The following is a 17,297-nucleotide window of genomic DNA, read 5'->3' as shown; positions in this document are numbered from 1 at the left end:
CCTCTCATTTGCACCTCCATATGGGTTTGGGTTGCCGCCAATATCCTTTGAATCTTATCTGATTAAACATATTGTCTTGTCATTTCAGGTTCCACCAAACCGGAGCTCCCCGAGGACGGCATCCTGCGGTATTTCTCCATGGGCTTCTGCCCTTTCAGCCACCGCGTTCACCTCTTGCTGACCCTCAAAAAGATCCCACACCACAAGATCTACATCGACTTAATTGAGAAGCCGGAGTGGTACAAGGACTACAGCCCACTGGGCAAGGTGCCTGCCCTGCAGCTCACTCACCTCGAGGATCAGCCGACTCTCGTGGAGTCACTCGTCATTGCCGAGTATTTGGATGAGGAGTATCCAAGCCCCAGACTGTTCCCCACCGATCCGCTGCAGAAGGCACTGGATAAGATATTAATCGAGCGCTTTGCGCCGGTGGTCAGTGCCGTTTACCCAGTGCTGACCTGTAATCCCAATGCCCCAGCAGATGCCCTCAATAAGTTTGAGAACGCTCTGGATGTGTTTGAACAGGAGCTGGCCAAGAGGGGAACTCCCTACTTCGCCGGTCAGACTATTGGCATTGTGGATTACATGATCTGGCCATGGTTCGAACGCTTTCCGAGCATGAAAATAAATACGGAGCAGAAGTACGAGTTGGATGCCAAGAGATTTGCCAAGCTGGTAAGTGGAGAATCAGAAATCTAGAGGAGTCTTTCCTAACCCAAGACCCTTGCATTTTTCCAGCTTAAGTGGCGCGATTTGGTGGCCCAGGACGAGACCGTAAGGAAGACCGCTCTGGATGTTCAGTTGCATGCCGAGTTCCAGAAGTCCAAGACCCTGGGAAAGCCCCAATATGATATAGCATTCAAGGGCCATCTCTAGGGTGACCAAAATCAAAGCTCTGTGACCGGTTATCAATTGCATTTAAGGGCGGATCGATCCGATCTATTTTATTTGCTCCACACGAAATGTCCAAATAAACCGATTGCTTCATCAGGCCTCCTTCACTAGAAGATTGTAGTTGGGCTGCCCGGCGCTGCGCGTGCGCAGAAACTCCGCCTGCACCTCGGCCTCCATGTAGAAGGCCATCACAGCCTGATCCCGCTTCATGCGCTCCAGCCACAGCGTCTGTTTGAAGATTTGCTTTAAGGACCTGACTTAAACATCAAGAAGAATTAACTCACCAGCTGCGGGAAGCGCTGCTCATCGTAGTTGTACTCCTCGCCCCGCTGGAGCTTCAGCAGCTCCAGGCGCTCGCACCATGGCCAGATCATGTAGTCCAGAATGCCCGTCTGCTCGCCCCCAAAATAGTCTGTGCCCCGGCGGCTCAGCTCCCGCTCGTAGGTGTCCAGACCGCTCCAGAAGGGTTCCAGTTCGCCGCCGTCGGAAGCCCTAAAAAATGCACCCAGCACCGCTCCGAAGCGCTCGATCAGCAGCTTCTCCTGCACCTTTTTAAGGGGATCTCGCGGATAGAGGGGACGCAATGGATACTGTTCGTCCAGATACTCGCAGATCAGCAGTGACTCTGTGAGCACTGGTGGCCCGGGCTCGCGCACAATTTCCAGAGCCGGCACCTTGCCCTGCGGATTCTTGTCCAGCAGCCACTCGGGCTTCTCTGTGAGATTGATGTAGATGCTGTGGTAAGGAATCTGCTTGGCGTCCAGTACCAGGTGAACGCGTTGGGCAAACGGGCAGAAGCGCATGGAGTAGAGGCGCAGGATTCCATCCTCGGGCACATCCGGCGAGGGAGAGCCTGCGGATCGGGGATTATCTGTATTCCTTTCCATTGATTTGAATATTCTCACCTACCTTTAGCCAAATGCCTGCCGTTGCTCATGATGTGCGTGTTCGGTTCTGGAGAAGCAAGTGATGATAGTGGCTGCCAGCGAAGTGATATATAAAGAGCCGCTGGCTGCCCTTCGGCTGCGGCATCTGTTACCCGGCCTGAACTTGGCGGCCGGGGCAACCTTTGCGGCTGACACACATAGCCAGCCGGATGGACACAGTGCTGCTTGTGTAGCTTTGGACTCTATGTTAAACTTTTTTCCATATTTATAATATATGAATATAATGTAATTTATTTTAAAACAATTTTCTAAAATTGTAATTTAGTTTTAAGTCCATTATAAATGGATATATAATTTATATTATATGTATTATAATAAACCTTTATCATCCTTGTGTAATGATGAGAAATATTTATTTACAGGAGAACTATACTGACTTACCACTTCTTTTCCAATATATTAAGAGGAAGAAGTGCTTAAAAATAGTTAATGGAATAAATTAAGGGCCAAATTCGTTGAAAAATTGATTATTTCCCAATTTAAAAAAATTTTTGCGTTCCCAATTTCAATTATTTCGAAATCGACGGCTGTGTCTTTTAAGTTAAATAAGTCAAATATTGATAAGTTTATATTTTTCTTTTATTGTTTTAATTTGTTCTTTTACATTTTTTCTTTTCAGATTTTTTTCATTCTTTTTTTAGTATTTTTTTACATAGTTCTTTTTTCTTTTTTTGTATTTAAAACTTGAGTTAAAATTTGAGACTAGAAATTAGCTTTTGATCTAAGCCAGCAGATCGTAATTGGCATTGCCGGACTTGCGGGTGCGCCAGAATTCCTGGTGCTGTTCGGGAGTGGCATAGAAGGACTTGACCGCTTCATCCTCCTTCAGTAGGGTAATCAAATGGGCCACCTTGGGGAATCGCTTCTCGTCGAAGTTGTACGTGTCCTTCAGCTGAAACTCAATAACAGCCAGACGCTCTAGCCAGGGCCAGATCATGTAATCCACGAAGGTGGGTTTATCGCCGCCGAAGAAGCTAGTGCCCCGCTTAGTCAGCTCTTGTTCGAAGATGTCCAGGGCCGTCCAGAAGTCATCTAGTCCCGTTTTTTGCATCAGGATCTTCATGAAGGCATTGGTTACGCCGCTGAAGCGCTCCAGCAAAATCTTGTCTTGGGCACGCTTCAGTGCATCCTTGGGCAGGAGCGGATTCTGCGGATACTTCTCGTCCAAGTACTCGGCAATGATCAGGGACTCGATGAGCGAGGGCTGATCCTTTTCCGCCACCAGCTGCAGAGCAGGAACCTTCAGAAGCGGGCTCACCTCCACCAGCCACTCTGGCTTCTCGGTAAGATTGATGAATACGGTATGATAGTCAACCTTCTTGGCATTCAGGACGAGATGGACACGCTGGGCGTAGGGACAGAAACGCATCGAGTAGAGGCGGAGGACTCCATCATCGGGCAAAGCGGGCTTGGCAGAGCCTGAAAGTTTACATTCATGAGTAATATATCCATAAAGCCGATTATTTCTTCACAAAGAATAAAGCGCTGCTCGAAAAAAAACATTATTATATGCCCGGAGTAAGCTTATCTTTTCAGCAAACAGAGAACCCCTTTAGGATCCGTCTCTGTAAATACCATATACAGTATGTCAAGAAACTGTTTACACACTGAAAATTAATAATATTTTTTGACTTTGCATGGAAAAATTACGACTTTTTTTTTAATGTTTTTGATTTTTTTTTAATGCACAACTAATAAATAGGTTATTTTTAATAAGTATGTACAAAAACAAAAAAAACCAAAGGAACAGCGTCAAAGCAAGTAGCAAGTCATACGCTTAACTTTGATAGAGCCAGGCGCGATATGGCAAACATTTAACTGATATGTTATCATTTTTTACTGGTAAATATTATGGTTCGTCGATCTTTGTATTATAGTAAAGGCTCATGGATGAGTGGTGGAAATTGCAACCCATACAATCTACTAATAATCTACTCAATGCTTTTAGATGTTAAAAATAGCTTAGTTCTGTGATTATCTAGACCTTTTAGACTGTCTGTAGTTTTTCAATTAATACTAAAGATAGTGCGTTATCTCGATGCCATTAACAAGTTAAAATATAAAGACTTTATTGATAAATATTGATTGAAACAAACAACTATCTTTGGTTTAATAAAATGCTATTGTTTTACAAATTATAACTAAAATAGTTTGCTACATAAATTGGTATAGTTTTGAAATGAAAATTATTTAATACACTTTTTACGGCAGCAAATTCAGTGAAGTCTTCTTATTTTATAAAAAAAAAACATTGATATTATAAACCAATTGATTGAATTTCTCGAAGCTTATTAAAATGTTAAAATATAAAGATTTTAATGTTAAATATTGATTAGAGTAAAGAAATTTCTTTGGATTAATAGAATGCTATTTCATTAAAAATTAAAACTTAAAAAGTTTGCTACAAAAATCGATATATTTTGGAAATCCATGAAAATAAAAAACTATTTAAGTTAAGTTTTGTTAATTTATAAAGACTACCTTTACAATACCAAATCCAAATATATATCGCAAACGTTAAGGTTATAATTGATTTTTCTTGCTGTTCCCATCATGCTGTGGGCGAGTGATTCACACAAGTTAATAAATTATTAAATTTCTGTTCTACCATTTTTTTTGGTTTCCACTAATACCGTTTTTTTTCCACTTTTTTGCACTAAAAATCTAAATTCTACAATTCAAAATGTGTAAATTAAACAGGTGGAACTTGTTTTGGTAAAAAAATAGAGATTTTCTCTTACCACTGACAACACATTAACTTCTCTTACCTTTGCCAAAATGCTTTCCAGAGCTCATGGTGGCTTTATTAATTTAAGCGTAAGGAAAAAACTCACTTATTTGTTGAAGTCAACCCAACGTTGATGTTCAGACTAACTATTCTCTTCGTCCGTGCTCTGTATTTATAAAGCTTGCGAGTAATCGCATGAGCTTTTCAGACCATGACTCTTAACTCTCGTGACTCTTAGTTCCCGTGGGTCTTTGATATCGCTTTTAAAAACGATTTCTCATCGTAGTCGTTTATTTCGAATTAAAACGCTCCTGCTACATATGCGATTTGTTTGTTTGTTTGTTTTTCTGTTTTTGGAAAGAAACAGTTTTCTTCCTGCATTGTTTTACATTTTACATCTACTTAGTTTTTTAATAATCACGCCTGCTTGTAAATATATGTATGTATGTATATAGTATATTGTATATTGTTTTTGTTTTTACATGGTTGGGGAGAGTTTTTTAATTGAACTTCCAACTACTACACACACATCTAGAGATTTAAGTTTATAAACTTCTCGCAAAAAGTTTCAATCGGCGGACTTTCAAAATCAAAATCAAACTTAATCTATATACAAATACTTCTCGAAAGTTCTGGTGAATATAAAAAGAATACAAAAAAGTTCAACAAATTTGCTGACCTCATATGCCTGCGATAGGAGCATATGAAACACAGTAGTTATCAGTTATTACATTCGAATATTAGCAGCAGATGTCAATATTGGGTAGTAAGACAGGATGATTATTGTTTTCGATGCACCTGAATTACGATTTGTTATCAAAATCGATAAGTACCTTAATCTCTCTGCCCCTACGTTGGTCCTACAAATGGAATTGTTTCGGGTTTAATCAACAAATGAGAAATAAATATATTTTAAATGGATCAAATTCGAAATTTGCGGGGAAAATGATTTCATATGATTAAATAGTTAAGTTATCCTCCGTCGTATCAATTGCGCGTTGGTACAGTAATTACATGTTTGTTTACTGGGGAATAATATGGCTAAAACTAGGTACATCCATACACTTAAAAAAAACACTCTACAGAGTTGAGTTAAATCTGGTTTTCCTTTCGTTTTCGAAAAAAGGTTTCCCTTACATTTAGATTTGTTTTATTTTTGTTTTGCATCGTTGCCTGACGATTCCAATTCTAAGAGTTTCGTCGTACAGTTTCGTTAATTTTTTTGCGATTTTTGTATTTTGCTTGTTGCTCTCTATAAAATATGCAAACTGGTTGCATTTTGATCACGGTTCTTGCTGTTGCCTTATAAACATCTTCCTTCTTTTTGTTTTTTGATTACAACTGGAACGACTTGAATTTATCGAACAAAATGGTGTGTTAATGTGGCTCACAAAGCCCCAGGGATCCTCGTGTGGCGAGTGTTGACGGTGCTGGTGAGCATCCTTAGGCGGTCGATGATGAAGTGGCGGCTGCCTCCGAAGGTCCCGGAGAGGTGGAGGTCGCAGCTGAAGCTGCCACATCGATATTGCTGCTCCTACTCAGCATCGATCGCGTGGAGTTGGTGGTGGAGCTGGGATACTTTGGCTGCATTTGGCTGGTGGACACTGTGGAAGAGCTGCTGGTGGCCGGCTGCTGTAGCTGCTGCTGCTGCTGCTGGCTGCAAATGAACAGAGTTCATCAGAGTGCCTTAGGTGACCTTAGGACACACACCCCTTCTGCTCGCCATCCTTCTTGCTGTTGAACATGGCCAGCTCGATCTCCGTGTGCTGGCTGTTCATGTGGCGCACCCACTCCGCAGGCGTTTCGAAGGCACTGTAGGGATAAATGAGGATTTGTAACTAGGTTTTTTGCGAAATGTTCTCTGGAATCAACTTACGTGGAGCACAAATCGCAGAGCAGAGTGACATGATCGTGATCCATGTTGTTCTCTTGTTGCTGAAAAGGGAAGTAATTATACATATGTAAATAGATGAGTTATTCAACTCTGATACCCTTTACATTATCAATAAGCAAGTGTTTCTTTAGCGGTATCGATAGATATTTTCTCTGGGATTTATCACTCACCGAGACGCGGCGTCGCTTCTTTGGCACATAGGTTTTCAGAGCTCTCAGGGCGAGATTGCTGGAATTTCCGGAGGCACTTGGAGCACTACCGCTTGCACTGGGCCCAAGCAGATTGGACCCCGCTCCGCCTGCTGGATCGCTGGCATGGGTGCCCAAGTGGCGGACCAACATCTTGGTGTCCTCGAACGACTTCTGGCAGATCTCGCAAACCAGCAGCTGCTTAAAATTGTTGTAGTCGCGCAGAGTGTGCTCCTCGGAATCGTCTGAAGGCGTGCCCCTATCCCGGTTGACCTCCATCTTGACAGCGCTCATTTTGAAGTCCAGCGGTTGTTTGGGCGACACCAGCGGTCCCTCCTCGAGGTTGTTGTTGTTGGCACTGGACGCAGTGGGTGGGTTGGTGCTCCAGTCGGTCGGCTCCTGCTTAATGGTGAGGAAATTGTGGCCATGTCGATGGTTTGGCGGCGCCTGTTGAGGTGGTGCTGGTGGTGGTGAAGCGGTAGCCAGGCGGGAGGGCACTACGTGCTCGAAGTGGGGCGGCGGTGCCTCGTAATAATCGCGAGCTGTCGAGAATCAGAAAATAGTATTAGTATTTAATAAGTTTATAAATTATTTAGACTCACATCTCTCGCAGGCACTCTCCCTCCGAAGACGTCTCTCAAAAACCAGCCCCACCTCGTTTCGCTCGCGTAACGCCTGCTCCTCGTACTCCGTGCGCCTCAAGCTGGTCTCTGATTGCTCCGCACTCGGTCCAGGGGCCATGGGACAACTGCTGCAACCCACCTCCGTGCATATGGATATGGGCTGAGAGGTTGAGGCTCCTGTTGCTATGGTTCCTCCAACACCAGCGCCGCCGCCGGCTACGGCTCCGGCTGTCGACGATGAGGTTGGGGCTGGTGGATGTGATTGCGGCTCTACTTGTCCAGAGGCCGCAAAGCAGCACTTGTCCTCTGGATCGATGGCCACCTCTTTGTTTACCGAGATGCCCAGCTTGCTGCTGCTGGCCACTGTGAGTAGACCCGTGTGGGAGGCCATCTTGGGTGACTTGATGATCACGGGACTGTCCTTGGGCATCACGGAGGCGCCCAATCCGCGAAATTGCTGCTGCTGCTGCTGATGGTGGTGGCTCAGGTGGTTGTGATGTGACGACAGGTGGTGGTGTTCGAGAGCAAAGCGTTGGGATCCTCCTGGCTTGTTGGAATAATGATCTGAAATGGGCGGCGGCGGTGGAGGAGGCGGCAGGGCAGCAGAACGTGAGCCATTCGACATGTACATGGCGTTTCCCTCCCGCGGATGCATGTGTCCGCCCAGCGTGTGGTGCGAGGTGGACACGACGGTGCCGCCGCCGTTGGAAGCGCTGGTGCGGCACAGGCCACGGATCTTTAGAATCTCGCCACCACGCAGAACCTCGTTGAGTATGTCGTTGGAGACTGTGGCCTCGCCGCTGTACATGTACTGCACCAGGATCTGAATGGCCCGATGGCTGAGATCGGGCGGTAGGACCACGTACAGGACACCATTAGGAGCGGTAATCGGCGCTGTTTCGAACATGGTGGCGAAAAACTGCGACGAAGCACTCAGGATGAACTTATGCGCCGATATGCCCACCGTGGGTATGTCCGAGGGGATGCCGCTGCTGTTGTATGAGCTGTAGAGGACCACATCGGCGAACTTTTCATTTCTGGAGAGAAATTTCACCATTAGCGAATTAAATTGTTGTTTTTATGTAAATTTATAAATTTATTTTAAGCATTTGCACTAGTTTTTATATTTCACCTTACATTTTATGAAAATCATGACTAGGAAACGGAAATTAACGGAAAAATATATAAATCCAAGTGTAAATTTAAATTTAATTGTGTTCCGCTTAAAAATATACGTAATGTTAATAAAGTTTATGTTAATATGGTTATGAATTATAAGCAAAATATTTAAAATTTACAAATAATACATTTAACATTGAACAAAAATATAAAATTAAATATCATTTTAAATCCATCAAAAATTGCGCCCTTTCAAACACTTCATTCATTAATAACAAGAAAATAAAATTATGGAATTAATTTGATATACTTACTTGTAAAGCGTGGCAATGGAAGAGTTTAGATAGGACAGGTGGGAGTCCCACTTAAGGTGATAGTTTTCGGCGGCCATCTCTGTGGTGGACAGCGCCTGGTCAATGAGAAAATCAATAAATAAATCAATAAGAGTCGTCAGACTGTGAAGTAACAGATACAAGCAATGTTTATGTGCTCGAACATGCTGTATGCTTATACATATTTCCAAATGTATATCAAATGTATATTATAAATCTATTTATAATAATATACAAGTTATAAAATATTGTATTCCGACTAGGATTGAAAATATATTTTTGCTGATGAAATTATAATAATAACTTACATATATTCTCGTTCCCTTGTAAATTTTAAATACTTAGTGGTTTTTTAGATAATTCTAACAAATTACAGTTTTACGAGCTTTTTAAAGTAGATCTGAGTATATTTATACATACATGGAGCAAAAAACGAGTAGTTTATAAAAGTATAGAATCGTGCCTAATTATTTCATATTTTGTTTATTTTTTCGAAAGGGTATTTGAACCTTCGGCTTTTTGAAGGTATCCTTTTCTCTAATTTAATTTAGTATTTTTTCGAAAGCTTGGAATATTCAATGGGTAGAGCAACGGTCACTCTAAAGTCTTGTTTACTCACAACCTAAACAGTTGAACTTTTTTCCCATAAAATTATTTTACTTATATTAGTGAAATGTCGGATTTTAACATGCGCCTAATTGAGTTGGTCCGCGCCAATCCTAATCTCTATGAGCGGGAACTGCGGACAACACCCTACGATACGAATAAGAAGCGGAAAACGGAGATTTGGCGCAGCATCTCTGCTTCCCTCAAAACAGATGGTAAACATTGAGGCTTTTAATTATTTCCTCAAATTTATTATCTTACTTTCGCTTAGTTAATACCTGTATTCGGACGTGGAATCATCTGGTGGCCAAGTTGCGTCGGGAATCGGAGAAAGAGAAGTCTGGAGGCACTGGGTCTGATTGGAGTCTCTTGCCCCACATGCGTTTTCTGCAGCAGCCGCATCATTCCGGAAACCACCGCAGCGTAGTAGACACTAATTGGCGGTCTCCGAAACCCCAGTCGCCCATTGAGGAGGTCCACAACGAGCAGGATCCGCTGCAAGAGGCCATGGATGAGCAGCTGGCGACTGCGGGAGCAGCAGCACTGGCACTGCCGCTTCCACCAGCGGCTAATCATGCCACAGGAGCACCACCACGAACCACTACTCCAGTGAGCGCAGAACTGCTAAAGCGGATTGAGGCACTGCTCGAGGGACTGGGGGACGCGAACCGCGTAAAGGCAGAAAAGAGGATTCTGGCCTATCTCTGCAAATGTAATCTGCGCGCCCTTAACGAGGAGCAAATCGATGATATAGTTATTTAGTGAGGCGATATTGATTGCTAATAACTGATCCTCAAGAGATATAATTGAATTATGAAAAGGGTTGTTCTTAGTAAATATCCATAATTTAAATCTTATTTATTTTAGGTTTAACTTGAAAAACTTGAGCTTTAACTAGACATCTTTGTATATTTAGCATTTTTAATTATACCATTTTATAAGAAAATCCGGTAGATTTGCACAAGTATAAAAATATTAAATATTAGAAGTACGTTTCGATAATTTTGATTTACTAACCCGAATAATAATCAAGTTTAAAAGTAACTTTGTAGGAAAGTCTTGTAAAAGATAAATATTAATCACTTCTATCTACGAATATCTTGAACAAAATTTAGACTATAGACGGTTTCCAATCTCTTAAAAAAAGTATGCAACTAGATAAATATTAAACACTTCTATGTACGAATATCTTGAACAAAATTTAGACTATAGACGGTTTCCAATCTCTAAAAAAAGTATGCAACTATACTCTAAAATGTTTAAAGTTATCTGAATATAGTTGTAAATGTAAAATGCTCAAAAAGCTCTAAACTTTACCAAATATTTTCTTAAATTTTGTTTATAAGCTAATTTTGATGTAACATTTCTTTAAATATTACCTTGTCGCCTCTAATAAATAACTCAAATCATTAAAACAAGGGAGAGTTGTTCTTTAATTGCCTTTTCCTAAATTTCATTTGATTAAAAAGATTAACACTAATTAACGAATCAATCGTATTCAAATATTATTGTAATATAGGAAGCTTCAACATATCTGAAGGAGCAAATCCATTGGCTTAGCTGGATGGATGGACTGGCGGGGGGTAGGCGACAGAAAATCGAATTTAGCCACGCCAAAAACTCCTACTATATATGACGCAGCAGCTGCTGCTGCTACTGCTGCTGGTAACTGGTCAAAAAAAGAGTCAAAGAGTGCGCGCGCAAGCAATAACATGTCCAATATCCACGTCTGGATCGGCTTCGGAAGGGATGCGGACGCGAGGGCGACGACGCCAAAACAAGCATTTAGTTTATTAATTTGAGGACTCCCAAAGGGGGGGAACAAAAACATAACGAGCGAGGAGCAGAGTAGAGCGAACCGTCGTGCACCCTTAACGACTGCCGCCACCCCGAAAGCCACCCCGATCTCCGACTACCGAGCACCGAACACCGAGCACCGCCGCCTCCCCTGACGCACCTCAACTAAGCCCACTATACATGAACTACTCCTACGGCCAGCCAGCCAGCAAGCAAGCCACCTTCCCAACCTTCCCCATTTGCCCGCGGACCCTTCCTTCTCTTGGTATTAACACCGTATTATCGATTGATTTCGGGCACAAGCACACACAACAAAAATCGATAAGCTGGCCGAAGCCAAAATCAAAAATATTGTACAGTTCGGGGCTTGGCAGGGTAAGTTCAATGCACACTCACTTTTAATTACTGGCAATTGGTCGGCCGTGAATTGTGCTTACGGCTAAATAAATGGCTTATTCAAAATACGCGCCCAAAAGCGCTGCACACATTTAACAACTAAATTCACCTTGGTTTGGCTCTCTTCTCCTGGATGTTTAAGCTTGGCTCTATCGGGTTGGATGCACTGGTTGATTCGAGTCTCGGGGACTTGGCGGAACCGTAAATGTTAGTTAACTAAGTTCAGTTAATCATTGGCCACTGCTCTTCATTGAGAACGCCGAGGAAAACCGTCCGACTTGGTGGACTGTGTGAGCTGTGAGCTGGGAAAAACTGCGCAGCGCGTCGTTGCGAGCGTTCGCGTTGCTTGCCACCGAACGAATGAAATCGCAGTCGCCCCAGAAGCGACAGGACCAAAAGGACTCTCCTGCCAGCTGGCGAGAGAGACACTAGAGAGAGAGTGAGGGAGAGCTACCGAGAGCAGCCCTTGTCGTCCTCACGTGCGCATTGTTATTGTTGTGGTTGGTTTGAAGTTGGGATACGACGAAGCGCGCGTAAAATTGATTTCCCCGAGAATATTGATTTTTGGCTTCGGTCGTCGGTCCTGCACTTAGTTGGCCTGCACCTCCTCCTGCATTGCCTTCTCTTCCTCCTGCTCCATGGGCTCCTCCTTTGTTTCCTCCTTTCCGGTTTCTTCCATTGCCTTCTTTTCCAGTTGCATTTGCGTGGCTGCCGACGTATCCTGCTTGAAGAGTTCCCGCAGCAACATGGTGGCATAGGCGGCCGAGGGCAGAGAGAACTCCAAGAGGAGGGCCATGAATTTGGCCTCCTCCTCAGCGGGTTCCGGAGTAATGGGAATGCCCTTTAATATCTCCCAGTCGGAGGCAATCAGAGTGTCCTCGGGTGTGTTGTACAACCGGAAGTTCCATTTAAGATCACTAGGCTGTATGATCATCTTGCGGTAGGCGCCACCTAAGGCGTACGTTTTCTCCTTGTGCTTAAGGAGATCCGAGGTGAGACCCACTTCGGCCAGCATCTCCTCGTACCAGACGCCGCATTCGTTCGCCGGATATGTAATGTCATGTCCCGGCAGAGGCAAAATCACGTCGGAGAGGTGGAACTTGCCGCTGGCAATATCATCGGAGGTTAGGGGGCGAACTTTACGCTTAAATATTGACTCTTCTACGATGGTTTCGTCGTCCTCAAGAATTTCTGGAAGATTATCGGTATTTTCCTCTTCTTTTTCCTCGTCTTCCTCCGTCTCTTTTGCGATTTCGTTTGGCTCCTCCTGATCTTGATCTTGGTCTACATAAACCAAATCTCCTGGAATCAGCTTCAGGCCAAACTCTTTAATCCTCCTAGAGGCAATCCTGTTGAAGATAAGGCTCTGGTAGGCATGCGGATACAGCATCAACATGTTCCTGGGAATCTGCCGTAGAGCTGAGGAGTAATCCGACTCTCCGAATCTAGCCAATCCGTCCAACAACTTTTTTTCGATGAACTTTTCTCCGTAAATCTTCGCTGCCGCCGCCGCAGAGTCGCGTTTCTCCCACCATTCCTCGCGGATAGGACGCAAGAACTCCATGTCCGAGTCACGCGGCTTCAGAATCAGTTCGCAGGCCAATTTATAATCACATTTGAGGAGAGCCACGCCCACCTCGTAGGTGGGAACGCTGGCACTATTGCCGAACCGCTGCAGGCCGTAATAATTGATAAAGCCCCGTTCTCGCAGCGATTCCAGGGCCACTTCAATGTCGCCACGCTTCTCCTTGTCTATGTGGCGCAGGGCGATGCGGAAACGGTTGCCCTGCAGGTCACCCAGCTTCAGGGTTGTGTTTCGGAAGGAAAAGTTGCCGATCTGTACATTCCGCAGGGCTCGAGCGGCAATTAGGATTTGATCCGGCGCACGGCGTTTGATGCAGAAGTTTTGAGTAGTCTTGGCCCGTTTGTCCTTGATGCCGGCGTAGTTCACCTGCGAGGGTCGCATGCTGTGGAGAAATCAAACAAACTTTTATGATGGCAGCCTAGCTGGAACACTCCGCACCAGAACTTACAAAAGTCGCGAGGCTAAAGTGGATGCGATATCACTAGTAACCAAGTTGGTTTTGTGAACTAGAAAGCTTACGAATTCCGCGGGAAAGTTCCATCGCTTGTCGCCTATTTGAAAATATAGCATTAACTAGAGTTTTTGCAGTGCAAGTTCAATGCTTACCACGGCCTCCCTTGGGTTTTAGAATTCGAATGGTTTTCTTCTCCAACAACGGCTCCTGTTGCTCTGTCTGGTCCTCCGCCGGCGGTGGCTTGGCCGGTTGCTGCTGCCCAATGGTCGTGGAGACCAACTTACCAGTGTACAATTGCTTAACCAGTTGGTGAACCTGGCCGCGTTTTTCTTTATCAAGGCTGCTCACATCTATCTCAACCTTCTGTTCGATTTTAGGATCGAGTTTCGCCTCGGCAAGGTCAGCTATTTCCTGCCATACCTCATCACCAATTACTGATTCCAGTTCTTTTCTCCACTTTTCGAGATCTTGTGGGTCCACCGCTGGAATTCGAGACCATAAATGAGCACATTAGTGATAGAAAACATAGTCCAAATACACACGTTCGATGGCCACCTTTGGCACGGTGAGGTCGTTCAGTTCCAAGACCTTTCCCTCGCTGTCAATCTCATTTACATGAAAATCTGAGAAGCGCGATTTAAGTATGCCAGTGAATCCAGGAGCATCTGGATTTGTGAACTCCGTGATGCCCACCTGGTTCTCCAGCAGGACGGACTTCTGCTGTTGCGGAGCTCTAAAAACAAAAATAAAAGCCGGTAAGTACTTGTAGCTTATGAGCAAGTTCAAACACTGCACTTGTTGCGCTGTCCTCCGTTCTGGGGAGGGCGGTCCCGCTTCTGGCCCCGCCAGTTGCTCTTGTTGTAGGGCCCAGAGTTATGGTTCCTGCGTCCTCTGCCTCGATCCTTGCCCATTCTTATTCAAAATATGTCCAAAAGAAACGTTGTATGCCAATCAAATCCACGTTTTCAAGAACATATGAATGTGGTTGGGTGTGACCTTTTTTTGTATTTTTAAATTAGGCGGTATTTTTAGTAAACTACAAAAAAAGAACATAAAGAAATATGAACTATGAAATAGTTTGAAAAATAAATTATTAAATTTGAATACTGTAAAAAATTTATATGAAAATTTAATTTTATACACCCGCACCAGACTTGAATGTTGTCCTAGTATTTTTAGCAGCAATTTACTATTTTTGTTTACCATTTCCTTGTTTCCAAGCTACGGTCACACTAAAAAACACGTAATAATCGCAGTACAAAGGAGGTTTTTAAAAAGTGTTACAATTCGGAAAACATCCATATAAATATCACAAAGGTTCAATAACGTTGGAAAACGACTACCGAAATGCTGCCGCATCTAAGTGCCGACGATGTTCTGCCCTCCGTGACGCGGAAGGTGTACATTAATCCCAATTTCCAGAATGGTCGCACAGCGTCTGCTTTGCTACAAGGCCAAGCTGCGCATCAGCTGCCGCCGTTTCAGGCGCCCCCGCCACCGCCGCAGTACCCAGCGCCCGCCATCCACATCAATCCGCAGTTCCTGCAGCGTCAGCAGGCCATGTACGAGCAATTCCAACAGCGGCAACAACAACAGCAGGAGTTCATGCATCAACAGGTCTCTGCTGCGTACTACAAACAGATGCCTCCCTTGCCAATAATTTCTGTGCCAGCCACACCACCACCCCCACAGGCCAAGATCATAAGCAAGGCAAGCACGTATCTGGTGCGTAAGGCTCCAGTTCAGGTCGCTGCTTCCCCACCAATACCTACTTCACCCGTGGTTGTTCCTTCTCGCACCCAGCCGCCCTTGATCAGCATTTCCAAGCGAAAGATTGTGCGCCAAGGAGCTGTGACTACTCTGCCCACCTCTCAGCCACTCGCGCCGCCTGTCAAGAGCACAAAGTACAAGCTGGTGCGTTCCATATCACTAACATGTGCTCATTTAGTCAAGAAACGGCGGCCACTGCGGGAGTTTGTAGGTCAGTACGCCCTGAGACGAACTAACAAAGATGCGGAGCCGAAGAAAAAACAGAGGTAGGAATTATTAACATAGTTGCAAGAAGATAGTGTCCATATCTTAATTGCTCATGTTTTGATATAATTATTTCCCCGACAAAATATTCCTGCTTAAGATTACCTTTTTGTAAAATCCCTCCCGCTTTGTAAACTATATGTGCAGCTATATAATTCTCTTGCAGATCCGAGCCACAGGTTCTAAAGCTGGGCGGTAACAAGTCCCTCAGCATGGTCAGCATACATGGCGTGATGTACAAGAAGATATCAAAGAACAAGATAACGAAACTGGATGCCAGAACTGCGACTCCCCGGACCCTCAAGCCATTGTTATCTGGTCGGGCGCTGTTCGTCAGTGGGAACAAGTTCATCCTGGATCCATCAGGATGTCGTCTAACGAGAGTTTTATCATCATCAGCTTCACGACTACCAACAGCTGCTGCTGCAGCTCCTGCACCACAGATGAGTGTAAATCGCGCCATAAAGCGGCGCATCGATATTGGTGGCCTCACTTATGTGGCCTCGTCCAAGACCCAAAACGTCTTCATTCGCACCACGAATCACGTGTCGCGGGCCCACCTAATCACCGCCAGGCACAGGAGTTTAACGCTGTTGAACAAGTCGCGGGTGAAGACCAATGTACCTTGTGCCATCTACCAGAAGCTGGGCAAGTGTGCTGCCCATAGTCGCGGCAAGTGTCGCAAGCTGCACGATAAGCGTCAGGTCGCCATCTGCACCAGGTTTGTCCCAGGTCACGCGTAAAGTGCTTACACTTCGATGACGTTCCCGGTGTTGAGTCCCCAATACGGTTTCCATTCTCTCTATCCTCTATTTACAGCTTCCTGCGCGGTGATTGCTCCAATCCTGACTGCCTCCTCTCACACAACGTCTCGATGGAGAAGATGCCCGTTTGTCGTTATTTTCTCCGCGGAGTCTGCGTCCGCGAGGATTGTCCGTACCTGCACAAGAAACTCAGCCGCAAGGCCGAGATCTGCATTGATTTTGTGCGTGGCTATTGCCCACTGGCTGCCGAGGTAAGTTGGCTTTATTCCTGTAAAGGTAACCCATTAACACCTTTCTCCTTCAAGTGCAATAAGCGTCACGAATTTGCATGTCCGGAGCTGGAGCGTCAGGGAAAGTGTGAGTTGTCCAAGTGTGTGTTCTGCAAGAAAGCGCCGTCTAAGCGTTTCATCAAGTTACGGCCCAAGACAGTTATCTTTAAAGTTGCAAAAATCGATAAGACTAAGAAAAAGCCGGAAGCTAAAGCTGCGGAAATTCGCAGTAGGTACTTTAGATGCGATGGTGACCAGGCAAAAACTCCTAAAGATAATACAGAAGTAACAGAGCCTCAGGAGGAAGAAGAGGAGGAGGCTAAAGACCCGTCAGAAACTGAAGAAATTGGCAGAGTGCTCAAGCGGCCAGCAATTGGAACGCTTCCAGCTTTTATCCCGCTGGGCGACGGCAGCGAAGAGGAGTAATAGTGAAATTGTGCGGCGGCTTGGACCCAACGTTTCAGGTACAAATAATTTGGTTAAGTATCGTTCTAGCGTAGCGTTTATTTTAAGCTCTAATTTTACTAGCATAATTTCAATACAAAATAAAAACCAATATATTTTCATAAGAGCTCTCATGTGTTTGATTTTGTAGTTGTCATTATGTCATATTACATTTCAGTCTGAATCAAAAATGTTTACTCTTTAAATTTAAACGAAAAATAAA

General features: G+C 44.4%; 7 protein-coding genes across 10 annotated transcripts; 3 read left to right on the top strand and 4 right to left on the bottom strand.

Annotated features, from left to right (window-relative positions):
- Positions 1-20: 20 nt before the first annotated feature.
- On the top strand, positions 21-990 carry GstO2 (Glutathione S transferase O2). The gene is made up of 3 exons (XM_086834327.1): positions 21-24; positions 89-675; positions 739-990. Exons 1-3 carry the CDS (start codon positions 21-23, stop codon positions 874-876), a joined length of 729 nt encoding a protein of 242 aa, XP_086690453.1. The 3' UTR covers positions 877-990.
- Positions 913-1,866, bottom strand: se (sepia). Its single transcript, XM_086833628.1, has 2 exons — positions 1,179-1,866; positions 913-1,122 (listed from the first exon to the last, which is right to left on the bottom strand). Exons 1-2 carry the CDS (start codon positions 1,779-1,781, stop codon positions 988-990), a joined length of 738 nt encoding a protein of 245 aa, XP_086689754.1. The 5' UTR covers positions 1,782-1,866; the 3' UTR covers positions 913-987.
- Positions 1,867-2,402: 536 nt separating this feature from the next.
- GstO3 (Glutathione S transferase O3) lies at positions 2,403-5,110 on the bottom strand. The gene is made up of 2 exons (XM_020960474.2): positions 4,610-5,110; positions 2,403-3,260 (listed from the first exon to the last, which is right to left on the bottom strand). Exons 1-2 carry the CDS (start codon positions 4,635-4,637, stop codon positions 2,563-2,565), a joined length of 726 nt encoding a protein of 241 aa, XP_020816133.2. The 5' UTR covers positions 4,638-5,110; the 3' UTR covers positions 2,403-2,562.
- LOC110189937 (uncharacterized) lies at positions 4,827-12,073 on the bottom strand. Of its 3 annotated transcripts, none has more exons than XM_086833626.1 (7): positions 11,634-12,073; positions 8,708-8,802; positions 7,254-8,311; positions 6,634-7,193; positions 6,446-6,504; positions 6,280-6,381; positions 4,827-6,226 (listed from the first exon to the last, which is right to left on the bottom strand). In XM_086833626.1, the coding sequence occupies exons 2-7, from the start codon at positions 8,782-8,784 to the stop codon at positions 6,013-6,015; spliced, it is 2,070 nt and encodes a 689-aa protein (XP_086689752.1). In that variant the 5' UTR covers positions 8,785-8,802; positions 11,634-12,073; the 3' UTR covers positions 4,827-6,012. The 3 variants fall into 3 exon arrangements, with proteins under 3 accessions (XP_086689752.1, XP_086689753.1, XP_020815882.2); XM_086833627.1 differs by lacking the exon at positions 11,634-12,073 and adding an exon at positions 9,610-10,485; XM_020960223.2 differs by lacking the exon at positions 11,634-12,073 and adding an exon at positions 9,034-9,120.
- LOC110189939 (uncharacterized) lies at positions 9,218-10,319 on the top strand. Its single transcript, XM_020960225.2, has 2 exons — positions 9,218-9,546; positions 9,603-10,319. The coding sequence occupies exons 1-2, from the start codon at positions 9,399-9,401 to the stop codon at positions 10,091-10,093; spliced, it is 639 nt and encodes a 212-aa protein (XP_020815884.2). The 5' UTR covers positions 9,218-9,398; the 3' UTR covers positions 10,094-10,319.
- On the bottom strand, positions 11,488-14,588 carry Pus7 (pseudouridine synthase 7). The gene is made up of 5 exons (XM_020960450.2): positions 14,359-14,588; positions 14,106-14,296; positions 13,716-14,045; positions 13,558-13,660; positions 11,488-13,491 (listed from the first exon to the last, which is right to left on the bottom strand). The coding sequence occupies exons 1-5, from the start codon at positions 14,472-14,474 to the stop codon at positions 12,114-12,116; spliced, it is 2,118 nt and encodes a 705-aa protein (XP_020816109.2). The 5' UTR covers positions 14,475-14,588; the 3' UTR covers positions 11,488-12,113.
- Positions 14,589-14,761: 173 nt separating this feature from the next.
- ZC3H3 (Zinc finger CCCH domain-containing protein 3) lies at positions 14,762-17,201 on the top strand. Of its 2 annotated transcripts, XM_020960452.2 has the most exons (5): positions 14,762-15,288; positions 15,367-15,599; positions 15,764-16,318; positions 16,417-16,612; positions 16,667-17,201. In XM_020960452.2, exons 1-5 carry the CDS (start codon positions 14,911-14,913, stop codon positions 17,054-17,056), a joined length of 1,752 nt encoding a protein of 583 aa, XP_020816111.2. In that variant the 5' UTR covers positions 14,762-14,910; the 3' UTR covers positions 17,057-17,201. The 2 variants fall into 2 exon arrangements, with proteins under 2 accessions (XP_020816111.2, XP_020816110.2); XM_020960451.2 differs by having other exon boundaries at positions 14,762-15,599.
- Positions 17,202-17,297: the final 96 nt, after the last annotated feature.

This window comes from Drosophila serrata, unplaced genomic scaffold (genome assembly GCF_035046125.1).
Source record: "Drosophila serrata isolate PLE 108 unplaced genomic scaffold, ASM3504612v1 contig_272, whole genome shotgun sequence".
NCBI lineage: Eukaryota > Metazoa > Arthropoda > Insecta > Diptera > Drosophilidae > Drosophila > Drosophila serrata.
Note: the sequence above shows the minus strand (reverse complement) of the source record. Positions and strands in the feature narration are given on the sequence as shown.